The 20,283-nt window shown below is 39.5% G+C and overlaps 1 protein-coding gene across 1 annotated transcript in view; it reads right to left on the bottom strand.

The window, feature by feature from the left end:
• The window catches only part of HECW2 (HECT, C2 and WW domain containing E3 ubiquitin protein ligase 2), a 263,183-nt gene that overhangs the window by 17,571 nt on the left and 225,329 nt on the right, over positions 1 to 20,283 (bottom strand). Inside the window, 4 exon segments of the mRNA XM_038422564.2 lie at positions 6,478 to 6,591; positions 9,843 to 9,917; positions 9,919 to 9,961; positions 15,132 to 15,241. Of these exon segments, the coding sequence (XP_038278492.1) occupies positions 6,478 to 6,591; positions 9,843 to 9,917; positions 9,919 to 9,961; positions 15,132 to 15,241 (342 nt within the window).

Below are 20,283 nucleotides of genomic sequence, written 5' to 3' on the forward strand. Positions count from 1 at the left end.
AAATAGAATTGAGACAAATTATTGTCTTGCCACTCCTCCCAGGGTCACAATTGAAGTGAATCAAGTGCAAGACTAATACCTCTGTAGCGGTGCAGAATGGAAAACTGGTGAGTTTCCCACGGGAAACAGATATTATTTTAGCCCTAAAGGAGAGAAATAAAGTACCTCTGTAGCCCAAGGATTTCAGACACTGGCCTTCTTTAGTCTTAGTGCCAGGATAATGTACACATAGAAAGGCAAGAGACTAAACTTGAAAGGACAATCTGTACCTCTTACGATAATTATCCAATGCACAGTTAATATAAAACATTAAATGTATAGCATGAGACATGCTTTGCACTATATATATGTGCAGTTTTTTCCTCTTATTTTGATTTAAAATATCTAAAATATAAAAATGTACATATCCTTGTATCTGGGCATCTATGTCTTTTTTCAAATATACAATAATATATTAACATTTTGCAGGATAATTCTTCTCAGCCACATAAATTATCATCCCTATATATATTTTAATATAAAAAGAGTTTAAAATATATAATATTCCACCCTTTTCCAAAAATGCTGGCGATTCTATTCCCTTGTGCAAAAGCCTGAGCAAACAGATCAGTTTTTTAATGTGCTCAGAAGCTCAAACAATTTGTTTTATTTTAGACCAAGGTGGGGGTCTGGATGCCAAAGATGAGAGGCTCCTGAGAATGCCCTGCCAGCAGCTCCTTCTTATTCAAACTGAAGGAGTGTCACTGCTCACTGCAAATGCATGGCACAAGGAGAGAAAGTCTCAAACAGGCAGTTATCTAAACTGGCCACTCAGGCACTTACATGTGAAAATTAACATCTTAATATCTCACCTGGAAAACAAACAGCAGCTCACGCAAATCATAGAAGATTAGGGTTGGAAGAGACTTCAGGAGGTCATCTAGTCCAACCCCCTGCTCAAAGCAGGACCAACACCAACTAAATCATCCCAGCCAGGACATTGTCAAGCCAGGCCTTAAAAACCTCTAAGGATGGAGATTCCACCTAGGGAATCCATTCAAGTGCTTTACCACCCTCCTAGTGAAATAGTGTTTGCTGATAACCAACCTAGACCTCCCCACTGCAACTTGAGACCATTACTCCTTGTTCTGTCATCTGCCACCACCAAGAACATCCTCTTTGGAACCCCCACTTCAGGTAGTTGAAGGCTGCTATCAAATCCCCCCTCACTCTTCTCTTCTGCAGACTAAACAAGCCTAGTTCCCTCAGCCTCTCTTCATAAGTCATGTGCCCCAGCCCCCTAATCATTTTTGTTGCCCTCCGCTGGACTCTCTCCTATTTGTCCACATCCCTGAGCACTCGTATAATATGTTCACAGTGCAAAACCCTGCTTAGTGAGCAGGTTCCCATGTTCTGCGCCAGCTCGGTTTCTGAATGAATTTAAAGGTATAATAACCCCACTTTGCAGTGTGCATAGTGCATTGCAGTAGTCTAAACTCAAGATGACAAAGGTAAAGGTGATGATATTGAGAGGTCCATGTAAGAAAGAAAAGGTCACAACCACCTTGACTGCTGGCTGATACCTGGTTATTAAACATCAGTTTCACATCTAACCACCTCGTGAGAAAAGGCAGGTCACGCCCTCAGTCAGAGGAGCAGATGTAATCTCCACCATATCAGGTTTGCTTTCTCCCACCTATTAATATCTTCTCAGTCTTTTCTGCATTGAGCCTCAGCCAAGTAGCTCTTATCCATGCCCCAATCTCCACCAGACAAAGGGCAAAACACCCATTTGCTTCAGCTGAGGAAAAGAGATGGCCTTGTACTGACACTTAGGTGATCGAGGTTCAGTTCCTGGTTGTGACAGATTTCCTATGTGACATGGGCAAGATGTTTAGCACCAGTTCCCCATTTGTAAAACGTGGAAACGAATACTTTTCACCTCACAGAAGGGTTTATGAAGATAAAATCTTCAAAGTTTTACCTCACCAAAGACACTATGATGTTGGGGGCCATGTAAGTATCTACAGAGATACAGCGCAGGGTGTCACAAGCACATTGAAGACAATGTAACCAAGGTGTGGGGTTTTTTTTGTTAAACACTAACCCTCCCAATAGCCTCAGATACTCATTAAATAAGAGATGTGGCCAGATAGAACCCTGCCACAGGAGATCTCCCTCACACGCACTAATGGTGCACAACAGCACTCTGGGATTTAACAGAAAATAATGGACAGCTATTCCTTAGTATCCGTTTCTGCTAGGGTTCCATGAATTTCTACACTACTTTACCATCAAGAGTTACCAAAGGCAGCTGAAAGACCTAATATCAACCTGGGCACCCAATCCATCACTAGGACATTTCATCCATCAAAGCAGTCTTCATGCCATGCCCAAGCCTGCAACCAGATTATTAAGGAAATCGGAGGGATCTAGATACCATGAGAGTTTTCTTGCCATAGCCTTTTCACTAATCTTACCCAGAAATGGAAGATGAGATAAAGAACAAGAGTTAGCATTGACCATTTCTTGAGCAATGGATGTACAAATGCTTTCTTAAGGTAGGCAACCCTCCCTAATTGAAACTCTCAAACTCCACCAGCAATTGGCCCAGCTCTTCCGCATTGGCCTTCACCAAACATGGAGGAAAACAACAAGAGTTGTTTGCAGTATTATTGTAGCTGTGTGGGTCCCAGGATATTTGTGACAAAGTTCCCTCCATTACCTTAGTGAGTGACGCTGACTGAAACCCAAGCACAGAAGCCTTAGTCCCCTTCAACATACAGCCCCAGCCTCACAGATGCAACCAGTTCAGTATGAACCTGGGCAATTCTGTCCATCAAAATAATGTAATTTTCCTTCACAATGGGAGGAACACAATACAATTAACAAGCAATGACAGCTCAGACTATCTGTGTTGTTCAGCACCCACAAAAAACCTACGAATCAAGATGATGCCGATGCTATGGTGGCAGAGACTCTCCTTTGCCTCCTACTCATCCATGTCACAAGAATGCAAAAAATCTATTGTACAAATCGATCAGCTTCAGTAAAAGACTTCTGCCATTAGTCATCTCTGCAACTTCAGTTGTTGCCTGCCATCTATAAACCCAGCATGTGACCTGTGGGGATGAAGTTGGGAAGAGACAGTCTAGGGATCACTCAAGTTGAGAATGAAACTAAGAATGCTCTATCTGAAGAAAAACTATTCTCCTTCAGTCATCTGGAAGCATTTAGGTTCCATTAACATCTCAGAGTGGAGTATCACAGCTGGTCTCTCACCTGGACGGGAGAGGTGTGTCCACCCTCAAATTACAGAGGGAAAGGATAGTTCCATGTGATGGGAAAATTTCCAGTTGCTCGATCTCCAATCCCAGCCCAAACACCCGATCAAGAATATGGTCAACTATAGGAATTGAGCCTCTAAACTTCTGAAATAATCCCATGGCAGCCATAGTAGCCATGAAATCACAGGATAAAATATGACTTTTGTGTTTTATCTAATTCCAGCTATTCCATCCAGCTGCTTTTATACATACAGTTAATATAACTCACATCAGATGGATCATTCATTACAGTCCTGCTCTGTCAGTCAGGTTTGTCCTATAACTAAAGGCTTGGCACAAAAATGAAAAAACTCCATACAATAGGCACTCAGCCACACAACAGCTGCAACCGGAGGCATTTGAGTATTCAAACGCAGAAGTACTGTGGTTGGCAGCATGTTTCAATTCTCTTGGGGAGGAGCGTTAGGCATTTTAAAATACCACCCTCTCATGCAAGGCAGCTGTTTGACATGCAGAACAGACTGTAGCAGCAGGACTTTTTGATACAGTTAGATGCTTGTTATTTTTCAAAGTCACCTTCATCAGTGGTAAATAAGCATTCACAGTATAAATGCAAAGAATAGTCAGAGTAAGAAAACATGACACATTATTTTACTTTATATGATCTCTCTAGACTAAACAGTTCTTTGGACTTAAATCATGGGTGAGATTCTGAGCTGTGCTTCTAACAGGAGCTAGGAATGTTAAGTTAACTTTAAGCCATCTGTGCACTCTCCCAGTCCTGGGCTATCCTGAGGGCTGGAGAGACTGGAATTTAGACAGTCCCAGGGGCCCTTCTGAATTATGGCAGCCTCCCTGGGTCAACCTATGAACCACAGAGCTTCCCAGAGCCTTCACAGTAACGTATGCTGCGGCCTGGCTCGGGCACACCCCCTGCACCAGGATTTACAAGGGGATCTTTGGGAGTCAGCCTCCACAGTGTCTGCACCAAGGGAATCCACCCACTGCTGCCACTGGGGCTTTTATGGCCCACTTATACCACTCCAGCATTTTACCTGACTTACAGGAGCTGGAGCAGGGCGTGAGGATATCACTACAGGATTCAAGGCATCAAAAACATCAGTACATTAATTCTTTTGTCATCTGAGATGGCCCAAGACATGGGTTTTCACATACATATAATCAACCATTAAATAAAAAAATGACAGAGTAATAATAAGTCATTGTTGAAGACATCCAACATAGACGGATGATACTGTTGATTTTGCTATTGACAGCAAATCCAGGCCCTAAAACTATTCCCTTTTAAACTACCCTTTTTTTTACCAATGACAAATATTTTTTAAAAAGTATCTGGCCCCAAAAGCCAAATGTTTGGCTGGAAAATCATGAAATGTAGAAAAACTAATACATTTGGGGTTCATTTTATTTGCTTTGAGATTTTGATTCTTTTCTGAAACCATGAGTAAAAAAAAAAAAAATAAAGTACAATGGATTCTCTCATATAATCTCATGGTTCCAGGAACTGGGGCTTTATAAGAAAAAACACAAAATATTGTGAGACTCATGATAAAATTGTCTGAATCGCAACAGTGGGGTTTAAATTACCCCATGTGCTAATGCAAACAAGTGTAGAGTTAATCAAAATGTGCTCATATACATTCAGTGGGGATTTTATTACCTTTCTTTATGATTTATATTTACAGCATTACAAATGGATGAGGAACAGAAACATAAAATCAAGTTCCTGCCCAATCATCAGACAATAGGTTAGCCTGCATTAAAAAAAAAAGGGGGTGGGGAGGAGTAGGACATGCTTCTTTCAAAATTTCTCCTATTTCTTTCCCTTCCCCCACAGATAGTCATCCTACATTTAACTAAATGAGCAGTTCTGCATGGTTCACATCCTTTCATCATTTATGTTGAAAGAGCTGTTTGCACACATCCTTTCACCATTCAAAACTGGATCAAATGAGTGTATAAAGATGAGATCAGTCATTTTGCTAGCAAGACACTTAATATCATTTTGATTTGATGTTACTCAAAATAACTCATTCTTTTCCTCAAAGGAAGGCATCATGTACAGAAGTGGCTATCAGAGGAGAAAGGAACAGTATGTGTAACGTGTTCCTCATCCAGGCCACTCTTCATCTTGTCATTTTGTGTTTAGAAAAGCAAAAACCTGACATGACATGATCTGATCTGGAAAAAGACAATCTACCTGACTTTAGTTTTATTTTCTTATTGTATTTTTTCAGCTCTTCCCCTCCCCTTCTCCCACTCTCTGATGTATGCTTTGCAATCATTTTATATATATTTTAAATTTGGGTGAAGCTGCTAGTAGTAAAAATAAAGGCTGATATAAACTCAATCAAAACACCTTAATCCTGTACTATTGCAGTCCTGCCATTCCAGTTATGGGTTTTTCTTGGATCAAGAGTACCTATCAATCTGAATGATGCCAGTCAGTATGGTGATATTATGTATGTGAACAAGCCCACACTTGCAGCTAGGGTGAGACCACCACATTTTACTTAAAAACTTTAACTAGGTCATATTAAAACTTGGCCATTGAGGATGAACTTTAAACACACTACAGAGTTTAGAACCTTTAAAAGGAATATTTATCTAATCTTGTACAAACTGCTTTTACTACACCAGAACTGTGAAAGTCATTCTAGAAACTTAATGCCAAACCCACATGGTACTAACAACCAATAGTATTATAAGGACTGGTTCAAGACCTATTTTGCAACAGCTCCCTTAAAGACTGTGCAAAATCTCTGAAATACATGTGAATGAAATTCAGTACATATTTACAATCATTACAGTTTTAATCATGTTCATAAAAGGTCAAACACGAACAACTAGTCATTTTCAAGCATGTTGCCAATAATTGTGTGCGCAAATCAGGTGTGAAAATGCAAGTTAATCTGCATGTTTTGTTGCAGCAAAAATTCCATATACACAGAGATAAATGCTGGGTTTTGTTTGTTTTTTTTTTTAAAGCAAGATGCATTACCAAGACATCAAAATGAATTATTTGGCTTTGTGAAATGTGAATAGCTGTAGGTTCTAGGCTTATATTTGTGGCATTTCCTGGCGACAATCCTTCCTCTTTCCACTCTAGACCGCAACAGTATGGTGAAATAGCCAAGCACAGCTGCAAACATAGTTGATTAATGTGTTCATGCCCACTTCCACTACTCACCCTTCCTCCCCAACAAACGTGACATAGAGTTTATTTCTCTGCAGGTCTTTTCTTGAGTAACCCATAATCTGATTGAAGGCATCTTCCAGCAAGTGGTCTCTCCTGATGATTAATCTGCACAGCAAGATAATTTTAAACACAGTAATTCACAAAGGTGAACTGCAGATGAAAACACAGTTACACTGGCTGGTAACTGTTCAGGATAATGGATACAAACAATATTTAATCTCCTCTTTATACAACCATTTGATCCAGATTTAGCAGCTAATATCTGTTAGCCTATGTTCTTCTTGGATATACTTTATCCAATAAAATGTCTCCCACAAAGAAATAGTATTTTAAATTTTTCCAGTCTGATACTCATTTACACAAAGTCTGCTTTGCACCATTCTGGCAGCCTGAAGGGGTTTTGAAGTGAGCATTGAAACCCACTCTAAAGGCTGTTTACCATGCTAGGGCTCTGTAAAGTGGCCTTAAAGTAAATAAGAATCTGGCTCTTCAACTAAAGCAATATAGTCCAAGGCAAGATAAATTTGGTGAAAGGTGTTGGATTGACAGCCCTGGAGTTTATCCTGTATTTATGCACAGAACAGGTACAGAAGGACACCAAGCAATGCCAATTGGAGTGGCAAATAGTCCTCAGAGCAGAATTTAGTACTAAATGTAAAAAAATGTAATGCTCTAGTTACTGGAAAATTTGTAGAAGGGGGAAAAAATCAAGGGTCTGAAATAATGGCCAAAGTAATCCTACACAGAACTGAACATTTATGTTCATGGCCAAAATAAGTTTATGCAGCACTGGATTCCCTTAGGAAGAAGAGGGAGAACAACAGGAGGAAATATAACCACCTTAAATTGTGTTACGAATTATTCCTGCCTGTCATATCACAATGGCTGCAGTAGTATATTATTTGTAAATGTTCAAACACCTTAGAAACAACTTTTAATTTAAAAAGTTGCCTATTTGTATCAAAATAAATCATCATTTTGTTTCTCTCACTTAAAACCTCCCGGTATGATGATAAATCCTACCAGAAATATACCTGTAGTTCACAAACCCAGAAAAACAAGGTAACAGGAGCATGTATATATCATAGACCTTATAGCTGGCAATAGCCACCCTCTTGCACAAGCTATTTGCCAGACTGGTCACTGCAGCTCTTTTTTTTTTTTTTTTTTTTACAGCTTACTTTTTTTTATTTTTTTAATCAATTACATTATAGGTAAGCATTTCCATTCAAATCCCTTTTCAGCTGTTGACAATTTTAAGAAATGTTCACCTGAAAAGATCAGAGTCTGGTCTCTGCCCAAAGGTGAATATTTTTGGAAAATTTACATAAGAAGGGCCATACTGGGTCAGACCAAAGGTCCATCTAGCCCAGTATCCTGTCTTCCAACAGTGGCCAATGCCAGATGCTCCAGATGGAATGAACAGAACAGGTAGTCATCAAGTGATCCATTCCCTGTCGCTCATTCCCAGCTTCTGGCAAGCAGAGGGTAGGGATGCCATCCCTGCCCATCCTGGCTAATAGCCATTGATGGACCTATCCTCCATGAATGTATCTAGTTCTTTTTTGAGCAAAAATGGTTAAGTGGCAAAGAAAAATACACCTTGCCCTTTCTCAATGCAGTGAATTTTTTTTTTAAATAGCTCTAGTGTCAGAGTGGTTGGAGCTAGAAAACTGGAATCAGGCAGGGAGATGGTTCTTTGGGAGAAAATTTATCTTTTCCATGAAAAGCAGGTTTTTATTTGGTTAACTTATGGGAGTTTGAGGATCACAGTTGGTGTATGGCACAGATTTTTTTTTTTAAAATCAGGCAAATATCATGTGATGATCATCTCTTAACATAATAGTTCTATCACACCGTGGCTGGACCCACTACGTGACGTAGGTCCAATCTCAGGTATGCCAATGCAGTTTCCCAATTAAGAGGGCAGGGCAGCAGCTGGGGGCTACAAAAGATTAGGGAAAGACCCAGGGAGGGGAAATCCCAGTGAGTTAGAGTAAATTGGTTCAGTCAGGACAGGAAGATGAGAGCTACCAGAGACCCAGGAACTAGAGGAGTCCCAGAAGGAAGCAGAGGGTGGTTCCCAGGAAAAGGCTGAGAGGGGCTTGCTGGCTGGCGTCCCCAGGCCAGAGCTGGAGAGGTTTGAAGGCAGGAGGAGCAAGAGCAGCAGCAGGAATTGCCTGCTGTCTCTCAGTTGGATAGCCAGAAGAATGGCCGGAAAGGACTGAAGGCAGAGGAGCTGTGGAGGAGCTTACCCACTGACATTCTCATTGCTGGAGAGCTGGACCCAGAAGAGCTGTGAGAGGGCCAGCGGGAGTGAGGGAAGCTCCCCTGGCAAGGACGTTTCCAGAAGAGAGGCTGTGGGGGTTCACACTGGGAAGAGCAGGGTTGCACTCAGGTTGGAAGGGCTGGGGTGTCTGTCCTGGTACAAGGACAGGAAAGGACTGAGAGCCCTGATACCGTCAAAGGCACCAGTATGTGGCATGGGGGAAACTGAGGGATGAAATGTCTTGAATTTTAATAACTTCTTGCACTGGGGTGAGAAATGGACTCCATGTCCGGGACTTTTGTTATGGATTATTTGGCCTTACACTGTTGTAATAAAACCAGCCCCAAGGAGGAACAGTATTGAGACAAGAAAGCCTGAAGTTATTGGGTCAGCTGAGAGGGGAAACTGAGGCAGGCATCCCTGTCATACTGTGTCCTGCTGCAGGAGGCTGCTTCCAGAAGGGGCTGCCCGATGACACGTATGTAAACATGTGATTAATTATTCTATACTAATGAAAATTCACAAGGAGGCAGAGTTAAGGTGGCATGAAGCCTTCATTTCAGCACTCCCACATATGGAGTGCTTAACTTTATCAAAAACTATGTTCAAGTTTCAAATTCTTTGGAATTTAATAATATTTAATTATAAAAATTCTGTTCATTAAGATTCTGTATCTACACAAAGATGAATCATATGAAAGTATATTTATTTTTGTTGTTGGGCAAGACAAAAGAAAATAGAGTTATTTCATCTTGCCCCACAGTGACTGTTGTAATTGAAGTGGCCCAACTGCTCCGTTTCTTTGAGTGTTGTTCTTCAGAGGACTTTCTGCCACTGCAGTAGTATTAATGTACATATGAAGAAACTACAGCAGGAGGTAACATCGGGAAGAGATGCTTCAAATGTGTTCTCTGCTGTGAGTGAGATGGCTTTTAGTGCCTTATAACACACTTCACATTGAATTCAGTAAGTGCAAGAATGCATCATGTTACCAATGGGATTCCCAGAGGAAAGAGGTTCTTACACTTGCAAGGAAAGAAGTTCTGCCTGTGAGATAAACCCTATTTGATAAGATGCTTCTACATACTTTAATTTCCCTGGCCCTTGTCCATATCCTTTAGTCTCCAGCTTCCTGTAGAAGTTCCTCAATTTGGCTTCAAATCTCTTTATAAGGAGCTGGAGCTCTGGCATTAGCACGCTGAGTACCTGCAGCAAACAACAAGCAGAAAATGAACTGCAGCTGTGCAAAGCATCACATTCCAGCTCTGAACGGAAAAGAAGGTTCTTTGCTGACCAAAAACATGGGGCATGGTTGGTTTCTTTTAAAATCCTGGTTTATAAACTGATAAAAGATCCATATCTCCAAACTACTGTAGGTTTAGATGTTTTTGATTGCTGTTTGTTTGTCCAATGGTTTCAAGATTTTAGATTAAGTCCTAAAATGTTGAAGCCATCCAAAGCAGACAACTCTTCCCTTCCAAAACAAACAAACAAACAAAAAAAAACACTTCAACAACCCCCACAAAACCAAACAAAGACACTGGAAATGACCCAACTTTTTTTTTTGGCATATGTGTATTTTATGAATACCTGTGTTTAACGACTAAAATGATGCACCTTCATAAAAAAATGTTTTTCACTGTCAAGAAGAAAAACAGGTTCCAATGAGCTAAATTAGTATGTCCTATGTGTGTAATATACCTTCTTGCAATGCATGGAGTTTCTCATCTTACTGAGGAGAGGATACTGTAGAAAAGTTTACTCAGTGAAACTCAGTCAAGTACAACAAAGGAGAAAAATATTGGGAGAGGAAAGACTGAAGACTTTTCTCTTCATTCAAATATCTGGATCAAATGAATTACTATACTAAGTTTCTTTCAAACATGACTGAAAAACGTGAATTCATATTTTGAGATCCAAGTTTAAGGAACAGTTCTTTGAAGAGAGGCAGATCTCTGTATGCCAAAAAAAATTGCACATCCGCCTACAGTTGTATGCACAGTTATTGCAAATTGGGTAAATAAACCACTGATACTAATGTGACACGGAATGGGGGGGGGGGATTTATCTCACTTCCCTCCCATTTCAGCTGTGTAGCCAGTGGTACCTTCTTGTGTTTAGTCCAGTCTAGTTTAAACATCTCAGTCAATGAACTTCCTCTACTTCCCTCGAGAGACTATTCCACAGCCCAAAAGATTTCACTGCAAGAAGGTGCCCTCAGATTCAGCCTACATTTTGCCCTTTTAATTTCATTCTCATATCCCTACTTACCTATATCTTTAAATAATTCCTCTCCCTCTCTGGCATCTAGATCATTGAAATATATATTGTTCAAAATATACCTGGAAGGTTGAGGTTTCATACACCCAAGAATATGGGTAGGCTCCTAACTACTCATTTGTGAGTAACCTGATGTGTGCATGCAATTGGCTTTAAAGCTATTTATAAGTAAAATATCAGCCAGTTCAGTATATCACTTTTCTTTTCTCTCCCTATGTAAGGCTAACCCAGCAGAGGTGGTTTCATTATCATGGAGGCAATGTGCCTAGCCTTCACCAAGGGAAAGAGGGAAGAGGAGGAACAGGTAGTTTGCTCAGATTCTAAATGGGAGGGGGCTGTGTTCACAGACTCTGGAACGGGTCGAGGGTGGGACGAGGAAGCAGTTTGCTTAGCCATCAGCTAGATGGGTGGGGTGGATGAGGTAGTGTCCTCATTCTCTGGGCCGGTATTAATATTAAATACAGATAATGTGGATAATTGGAATTTAACTATAGTGACGTAGATACAAATGTAGCCTGTCATGCTCCGCAGCCCTAAGGTGCGAGTGACAAGTTAAAATGGGAGCATGGCCAGACTTTAGTGTGCCTGCTAGTTACCAGCTGCAGCAGCAGGCATTTTTGAGAGCATGCACTGCTCCTTTCATCAGGAGGCCAAGGAGCAGAATACTCTCTTCTCTATAGCACTCTTGAAGTGTCCTATCTTTGCATATTCTGAGGAAGCCAAATACCGCAAAGCACCTTTGTTCGGACACTACAACTCCGTACCCATCTCTTCCCAAGGCATGTCAAAGATTTCCAGTTTGGCCACATCACTTTTTTTTTTTTTTTTGGGGCAACAAACAGGATTTTGTACATCCAGCTCTATCAGGGAAGATTAGGACCCATTAACATATCTGTTGGAAGGTTAGGGGACCTTATCCATTACAAACCATTTAGGAATCCTCTTAGAAGAAGATTTTATTAAAACAACAAAATCTGACTAGAAGGACCCCCTCAAGAGAAGCTAACTTATTTTACACCTATTATGCCCCCCAGCCCAGGTCATGGATTGTGGGGAGAGATCCAGCACTTAAATTTGTGCCAGGGCTTGCCAGGGCTGAGCCCCAGCACCTCCGGGCTTGGGAGTAGATAGCCCTGTCACCTCTGGCTTGCCGCATCAGTTATGAAAGTAAAAAAAGAAAAACTGCTTGAGCCCCAGCATCCCTTTCATTACAAATTAAACACTGGAGAGTGGTAGCATTCGTTCTGTAGCAACAAAATCCATATCAAGAGTGAAATGAATCACATTTCATGACCACCTGGAAACTTCAGATAGTGCAGCATGCAACAGCCTGCTGGGTTAGCAAAACTGCTTACAGGGAGAACTTTATGACCATGATCTGTGACCAGGACTGGCTTCTGACTGGGTTCCACATAAGTTCAAGGTATTGGTTTGAGCTACAAAAGGCAAATGGTTCAGACCCTTGCTGTTTTAAAGATCACCTTTCCCCTTGCAGAACGCCACCATTGAGATAGGCTGAAGAGCTCAGACTGACAGCACCCTGCTGGAAAGGCAGTGGTAGCAGGATGTTTTCATTGAAGAGTCCCCCTTGGGTCCCACAGAATCCAGTCTTTTGACTTTCAGGACACACACATGCTACCCCAAGCTTGTGAGAATAGGGCATGGATTATTAGTTCTGTTGGGCTGAGTGCAAGACTACAAAAACACAACATTCTGATAACCTTTCTTACGGGCTTGAATTTTCCAGGTGTGATCTTGTCTCCGCCCACATTTTTCCTTTTACTTATCTATCACTATTCCTTTCCAATAAAATAATACCAGCTATATTTGAAAACATCAAACTGCTGTATGTGGACCTCGGAGGAAAAAATAGGCTTTGCTACATTTGAAATAATTTAGTCTCAATTAACTAAATTATTAATCACTATTTAAACATGCACAGATATTGTCACTAAGTTCTAAAGTGTGTGTCTGCAGACAGATTTATTTAGCATGTGCACAATTGTCTAGCCAAGCGATGGCATCCTCAGTGGTGTGGACTGTCATGAAGGCCCCAGCAATACTGGTTAGCTGCACAGAGATCTTGCCCGGGGCGGAACCTGTTCAACAGGGACCACTGGCGATGGGGCAGGTCAAAACCAGGTGGGCAAATTGTGGGGTTGGCGACAAGGGACTGGTTGGGGATTATAACAGATATCCATTCCTCTCGCCAGAGTGTTTCTGCCCTAACATCCTGGAGCGGCAGATGAGACTATAATGGGCGACATAATGGCAAACGTGCAGCTGGTGGTTTAAAAAGATCATTGTGCAGCAGCAGGCTTGAGTTGCAGTATGCACACTCTTAAACACATGGTAAGTGACAGCAGTCTGACTTTATATAACTGTTGTCACTCCCCCTTATTTCTCAGCCCTCTAGACTTTGGTGCCCTAGCGTGAACCCTTTCAAGTCAGTTAGAAACAAGTTTTACCAGTCAGAAACAAAGCACAAGTTCTGGAGTTTGAACACATATTTTTCTTATTGTCAAATCTCATTGTGAGCCCACGGCAAGTTTCCACTTTGAGAGGTTCATGTCTCATCACGCTGGTTTGCTAGAATCAGAAGTGGGATTAGGCCTTAGTTCTGCTGAAACAACAGAGCTCTGATCTCAAGGAAACTGGGATGTAATTATGTGAAGCAAAATGTAAATTAATAACGACAGCAGCATTACTACAATACTATAATGAGATTATTATAGTATTGTGATGAAACTAATCCTTTGGGGGATTACAGCAGTTACTAGGCCACTGTGTCCTGTATGCAGTAGGAGTAAAATTTTCAGAAGTGCTAAAATGACTTAGCTGCCTAATTCCCATTGCTAATCAATGGCACTTTCAAAGGCGATTCAGGCACTTAAGAGCCTACGTCATGTTTTTTGAAAAGGTTATCCTTGTTAATAGTAGGCCTATGGTACGAGGTTGCCATACAACTGTTTTATTTCAATTTGTTTGCAAAGAGAATCCCCAAACCCATTGAAAAAAAATTTCCAGCAGTATTAAGTAAACTTCCCATGCCTTGTAAGAAAATAAGAAGCAGACCTATCTGAATAGTGTACTATTATTTCCCCTTTAAGAACAAGAATATCACCAATTAATTTTTTTCAAATTTTCTTTTCAAAAATATGTTTCAAACAATGTTTTAAAAGTAAATCTTAGTGCTCATGAAAGATGCTATACTGACATCCCTACAGTCTGTTCTATAGATTTTGTTCTGCATGGGCAGTTCCAGGGCAAGCTACAGCACACTTTCCAAGACCTTGAACTGGAAAGATCATCTCTCAGGGTGACAGGGTATTTTAGTTTCCTCATTTGTGTTGTGAAGTCAATGGAAGTACTCAGGTGCTTAAAGTTAAGCCTGGGTTTAAGTGTGTTGCTGGATCAGGACCTCAATCCTTAACTACTCTGGTGAAAATGCTCTGGTGGAAGTGCCAATTACCATCACTTTCAGTGGTGGGTTTTGTGATGAGGAACCCTACCAGAACTGGACTGAAAACACCAACTTATTTCAAAAGGCCACCAAGACACTATAGCCTGTAAAGAATCCATCAAATAAACTTCTGCAATCAGATCAGCAGTGCTACAATTTCAAATAAATACAAGTCATTTTGGCATTATTTGCAGACTAAAGAGCAAAAATCACAGAAAATAAACCCCATATATAGAGCTATATGTTTCTACTGCATATGAAAATGAGACTACACTCTTCAGAATTGGAAATGTTACATTTACATTATTTGTCTACTTTTGTTGTGCAACTTCAAACTCTGTGACTAGAGTGGATTCTCATCATCTAATTGTCTATGACCTCATCATCTGGAAAGACTTTCATGTCTTACAAAAAGGGCTCTTCTGAGAAACATCATGCAGAATTAAAGCTGTCAATGTAACGAAGTAATTACAGAAAAAGTATCTGACAGCCAAAGAATTCCTTTACTGCTTTTGTTCAGAGGGTAAAATCCTGATCTCAGTGAAGTCAGTGACAAAACTCTCATTCCCTGATCTTATTTGGTGCACACTAAGTATCCCTAAAGATCCCACTGTAAACTTCAACAAAATTTACCTGGAGAGTTCTGAGGAGAGGATACTGGAGAACCTCTTGGGGACTGGCAATAACTGGGATGAAGTAAGGCATGTGGTGGCACGTATGACATTATTTCTTCTTCGAACAAACTGGTACAAAGGAGCAAACAGGAGAAGACAGAAGATGTTTATCTGAGCCAAGGATATGTTCTACTTTCTAGCAATAATGTGGCCTTCAAAGCCAGTCTGATTTTTAGAAAGTCACTCACCTGTCTCCCGTGCGCATACTCAGAATGCAAAAAAGTAGGCTTTTGTTGCCCTTCTTTCAATGTTATTTCTGTATAACAAGGACTGGAATCTTGTAAATGACTGGGAAGTCACAGTTCCTAGTTTCGTGTGTGACATCTCAATGTGATGACGTGTATTTGTTTTCAAAACTAAGGTCCGTGTATTTAATGAACCCTTTAAAAGTTGCATTTTTTTATACTTTTGCTTATACATTTTCCCTGCCAACACACCATTGACATTCATGGCACTTTCCTATACAAAAATTTGTAAGACTGTACATAAGAACAGAGCCAAATACTCTGAACTTCTGGTGTAATCAATCATGTGTGAATTGGCTTGCTGAATTGAACAATATACTCTTTAGTCTATTAGGAATTAATGCTTCATTTACTCTTACTTAACACGTCATGCACAGAGAAAAAAGTATCATATATAGTTTTCACCAGGTTAGACTTCAGATGCCTCACCTACTTTTCTGTGATTTTAAAATGTTTGCTGGGAAGTACAGTGTAACTTTCACAGCCTGAAACACTGAAATAATCTATAATTTAGATACCATTTAATAGTTCATAGTATGGCTGTCAAACAATTAAAAATAATAACGATTAACTGCAAGATTAAAAAAATAAGTTGTGATTAATCAGATTTTTAATTGCATTGTTAAACAATAACGGAATACCAATTTTAATTCAGCATGGAAGCATGTCCTCTGGAATGGCGATCAAAGTATGAAGGGGCATATGAATGTTTAGAATATCTGGCAAGTAAATACCTTACAACAACGGCTACAACAATGCCTGTTCTCACTTTCAGGTGACATTGTAAATAAGAAGGTGGCAGCATTATCACCTGCAAATGTAAACAAACTTGTCTGTCTCAGCAATTGGCTGAACAAGAAGTAGGACTGAGTGGATTTGTAGAGTCTAAGGTTTTACATTGTTCTGTTTTTGAGTGCAGTTATGTAAAAAAATAATTCTACATTTGTAAGTTGCACTTTCACGATAGAGAGACTGCACTACAGTACTTGTCTGAGGTGAACTGAAAAATACTATTTCTTTTATCATTTTTATAGTGCAAATATTTGTTATAAAAAATAAGAATATAAAGTGATCACTGTACACTTTGTATTCTGTGTTGTAACTAGAAAAGGGGTACTTGTGGCACCTTAGAGACTAAAATTTATTAGAGCATAAGCTTTCGTGAGCTACAGCTCACTTCATCGGATGCATTTGGTGGAAAAAACAGAGGGGAGATTGATATACACACACAGAGAACATGAAACAATGGGTTTATCATACACACTGTAAGGAGAGTGATCACTTAAGATAAGCCATCACCAGCGGGGGGGGGGGAGGAGGAAAACCTTTCATGGTGACAAGCAAGGTAGGCTATTTCTGGCAGTTAACAAGAATATCTGAGGAACAGTGGGGGGGGGGGGAGAAATAATATGGGAAAATAGTTTACCCAGAAGTCACCTACTACAGGACAGGCCCAACAAAGAAAATAACAGAACGCCACTAGCCATCACCTTCAGCCCCCAACTAAAACCTCTCCAACGCATCATCAAGGATCTACAACCAATCCTGAAGGACGACACATGACTCTCACAGATCTTGGGAGACAGGCCAGTTCTTGCTTACAGACAGCCCCCCAATCTGAAGCAAATACTCACCAGCAACCACACACCACACAACAGAACCACTAACCCAGGAACCTATCCTTGCAACAAAGCCTGTTGCCAACTCTGTCCACATATCTATTCAGGGGACACCATCATAGGGCCTAATCACATCAGCCACACTATCAGAGGCTCATTCACCTGCACATCTACCAATGTGATATATGCCATCATGTGCCACCAATGCCCCTCTGCCACGTACATTGGCCAAACTGGACAGTCTCTACGTAAAAGAATGAATGGACACAAATCAGACGTCAAGAATTATAACATTCAAAAACCAGTTGGAGAACACTTCAATCTCTGTGGTCACTCGATTACAGACCTAAGAGTGGCTATCCTTCAACAAAAAAGCTTCAAAAACAGACTCCAACGAGAGACTGCTGAATTGGAATTAATTTGCAAACTGGATACAATTAACTTAGGCTTGAATAGAGACTGGGAATGGATGAGTCATTACACAAAGTAAAACTATTTCCCCATGTTATTTCCCCCACCTCACCCCCCACTGTTCCTCAGATATTCTTGTTAACTGCTGGAAATAGCCTAAGTTGCTTGTCACCATGAAAGGTTTTCCTCCTTCCCCCTTCCCCCCGCTGCTGCTGATGGCTTATCTTAAGTGATCACTCTCCTTACAGTGTGTATGATAAACCCATTGTTTCATGTTCTCTGTGTGTGTATATCAATCTCCCCTCTGTTTTTTCCACCAAATGCATCCGATGAAGTGAGCTGTAGCTCACGAAAGCTTATGCTCTAATAAATTTGTTAGTCTCTAAGGTGCCACAAGTACTCCTTTTCTTTTTGCGAATACAGACTAACACGGCTACTACTCTGAAACCTGTGTTGTAACTGAAATCAATACATTTGAAAACAAAAAAAAATCCAAAAATATTTATAATACATTTAAACTGGTATTCTATTATTGTTTAACAGTGTAGTGAAAACTGCAGTTAATCATGACTATTTTTTAAAATAGCATTAATCGCTTAAGTTGACTGCAATTAATTGATAGCCCTAATTCACAGACAACGTATGGAATGTTTGAATATCCCCAAATCTCATTGATTTTTTCCAATTTGATAAGACCATAACATCCAAAGCAGGCATGTTTATAATATTTTAACATAATATGTATAGAAAAGAAAATATGAAATAGCATAGCTGTTGGATGTTATTACAACATATACACTCTGAATCGACTGGTTAAATGACCATCTTTATTTTCAATTGTTAGGCTGCACAATACATCATTGTCTTGTGGTTCTCTCATTTTTGAGTTATATAGTAATCTAACTGGTTAAAATAAAACAGATTTCATATCAAATCTGTTCATTACAGATACCCGCAATAGTTCTTTGTGAATGGTTGGGGGGGGAGGGTTGGAACACATATTTACTGACATTTTTGCTCTCCTAAAAAATCATCTGCAGTCTATAATATGTTTTTTCACAGAGAAAAGTTGAACTATGCTCTTCAAATGTGAATAAAATCTGAAAAAACTGTTCAATCTGGGAATAAATTAAGAACCTGATTTGTGTTTAAATTATCAAGATAAAACTAGAACTGCATAGGATATAGCCTAATGATATGTTTACAAGCTCAAAGTGCAAATTATCTCCTCCTAGGAACCCCATCTCTGAAACAGAATATTGTGTTAAATCAGGTTTCAGAATAGCAGCCGTGTTAGTCTGTATTCGCAAAAAGAAAAGGAGTACTTGTAGCACCCTAGAGACTAACAAACTTCAAATAAATTTGTTAGAAAAGGAGTACTTGGGGCACCTTAGAGACTTTTTGTGTTACATCAGTTATTCCCAGGCTATTGTAACTAAGGCACCTTCATTCCCTATATAAAAAGGTGTTTATATTCAGCTGAAATTTGAAATATATTGATGCGTGGGAGAAAATATTTTAAAATTTGCGTAATGTTCTCTAGCAGTAAGAAAATTCCCACATTTTGAATGCATTGAAGACAAGGATGCATAGAGAAGTGGCCCAGTCTTGCTCCTGCTAGAACATTTTATATTTTTTTTTCCTGTTTAACTCTAAAACAAGAAATCAGGCACACACACAAAATTACTGTTTTAAACAACCCCATCTCTGCTTTTACATCAATATTTACTATCACCCTATAGCTAACTTACCAAATAACTCAACACAGCTTAGTGAGTTCCCAGGTACACCACTGAGGCTCTTGGGAACCAATGGAAACACAGAAATCATGTATTCAATAATTTATTTCCTGAGTACAATTATTATTATTAGGACTGAAAAGAGGGCTAATCACAGATCAAATCTCTTAATAGTTAAACTAAGAGAAAATCATTGTAAACAATTGATTTTAAGTGTGTTAAGTAAATAAAATCTGAAAAATCAGATATTTGGTTTTGTACATTTTTGTGGGGGTGCTCTGTGTCTTTTTGAATTTTTTAAATTATGAGTTTTCCACAAAAGAGAGATATCAATTATAGTATCAAATTATTGTATTTCTATTATAAGAATTACTTGGAGTCTTTAGTATTAGCAGAATTTACAGATTAACAGAAAAATACATTCAAGCAGCAATGACAAAATGTCTATATCAAGTCTATTTAAAATAGAAATAGAAACCGAGGTTCAGTTCTCTCTGTAAAACCTGTGACCTCTTCACGTATTATATAGCAATAAAAAAATCCTACAATTTTGTCTTCTATTCTTTTTATTTTTTCTTTAAACATCAGCAGTTTCAGACTAAAATGTTAATAGCTTTTAATTAATTCACAGATTTTAAGGCCAAAAGGGACCATTATGTTCATGCAATGTCATATTAATTATATTAATCCCAACACTTCATAATTTAGACTATTTTTAACATTAAATGTAAAACTTTTTTCTACAGATATGTTAGAGAAAAAACTGTTTTGCAGGGAAAATCTATCACACTTACACCTTGAATGAGCATACAGTGTGTCGGACATAAGAAAGACGCTACTATCACCTGCCTGTTTTTCTTGGTATGCAGTGTTGTAGCCATATTGGTCCAAGGATTAGAGAGAGAAGATATGTGAAGTAATAGCTTTTATCGGACTAACTTTTGTTGGTGAGAGAGACAAGCTTTCAAGTTTACACAGATCTGAAGACCTAAAGAACAGTTCTGTGTAAGCTTGAAATTTTGTCTCTCTCACCAACAGACAGAAAAAGAGTACTTGTGGCACCTTAGAGATTAACAAATTTATTTGAGCATAAGCTT

The sequence above is a fragment of the Dermochelys coriacea genome, chromosome 11, assembly GCF_009764565.3.
Source record: "Dermochelys coriacea isolate rDerCor1 chromosome 11, rDerCor1.pri.v4, whole genome shotgun sequence".
Classification (NCBI taxonomy): Eukaryota; Metazoa; Chordata; order Testudines; family Dermochelyidae; genus Dermochelys; species Dermochelys coriacea.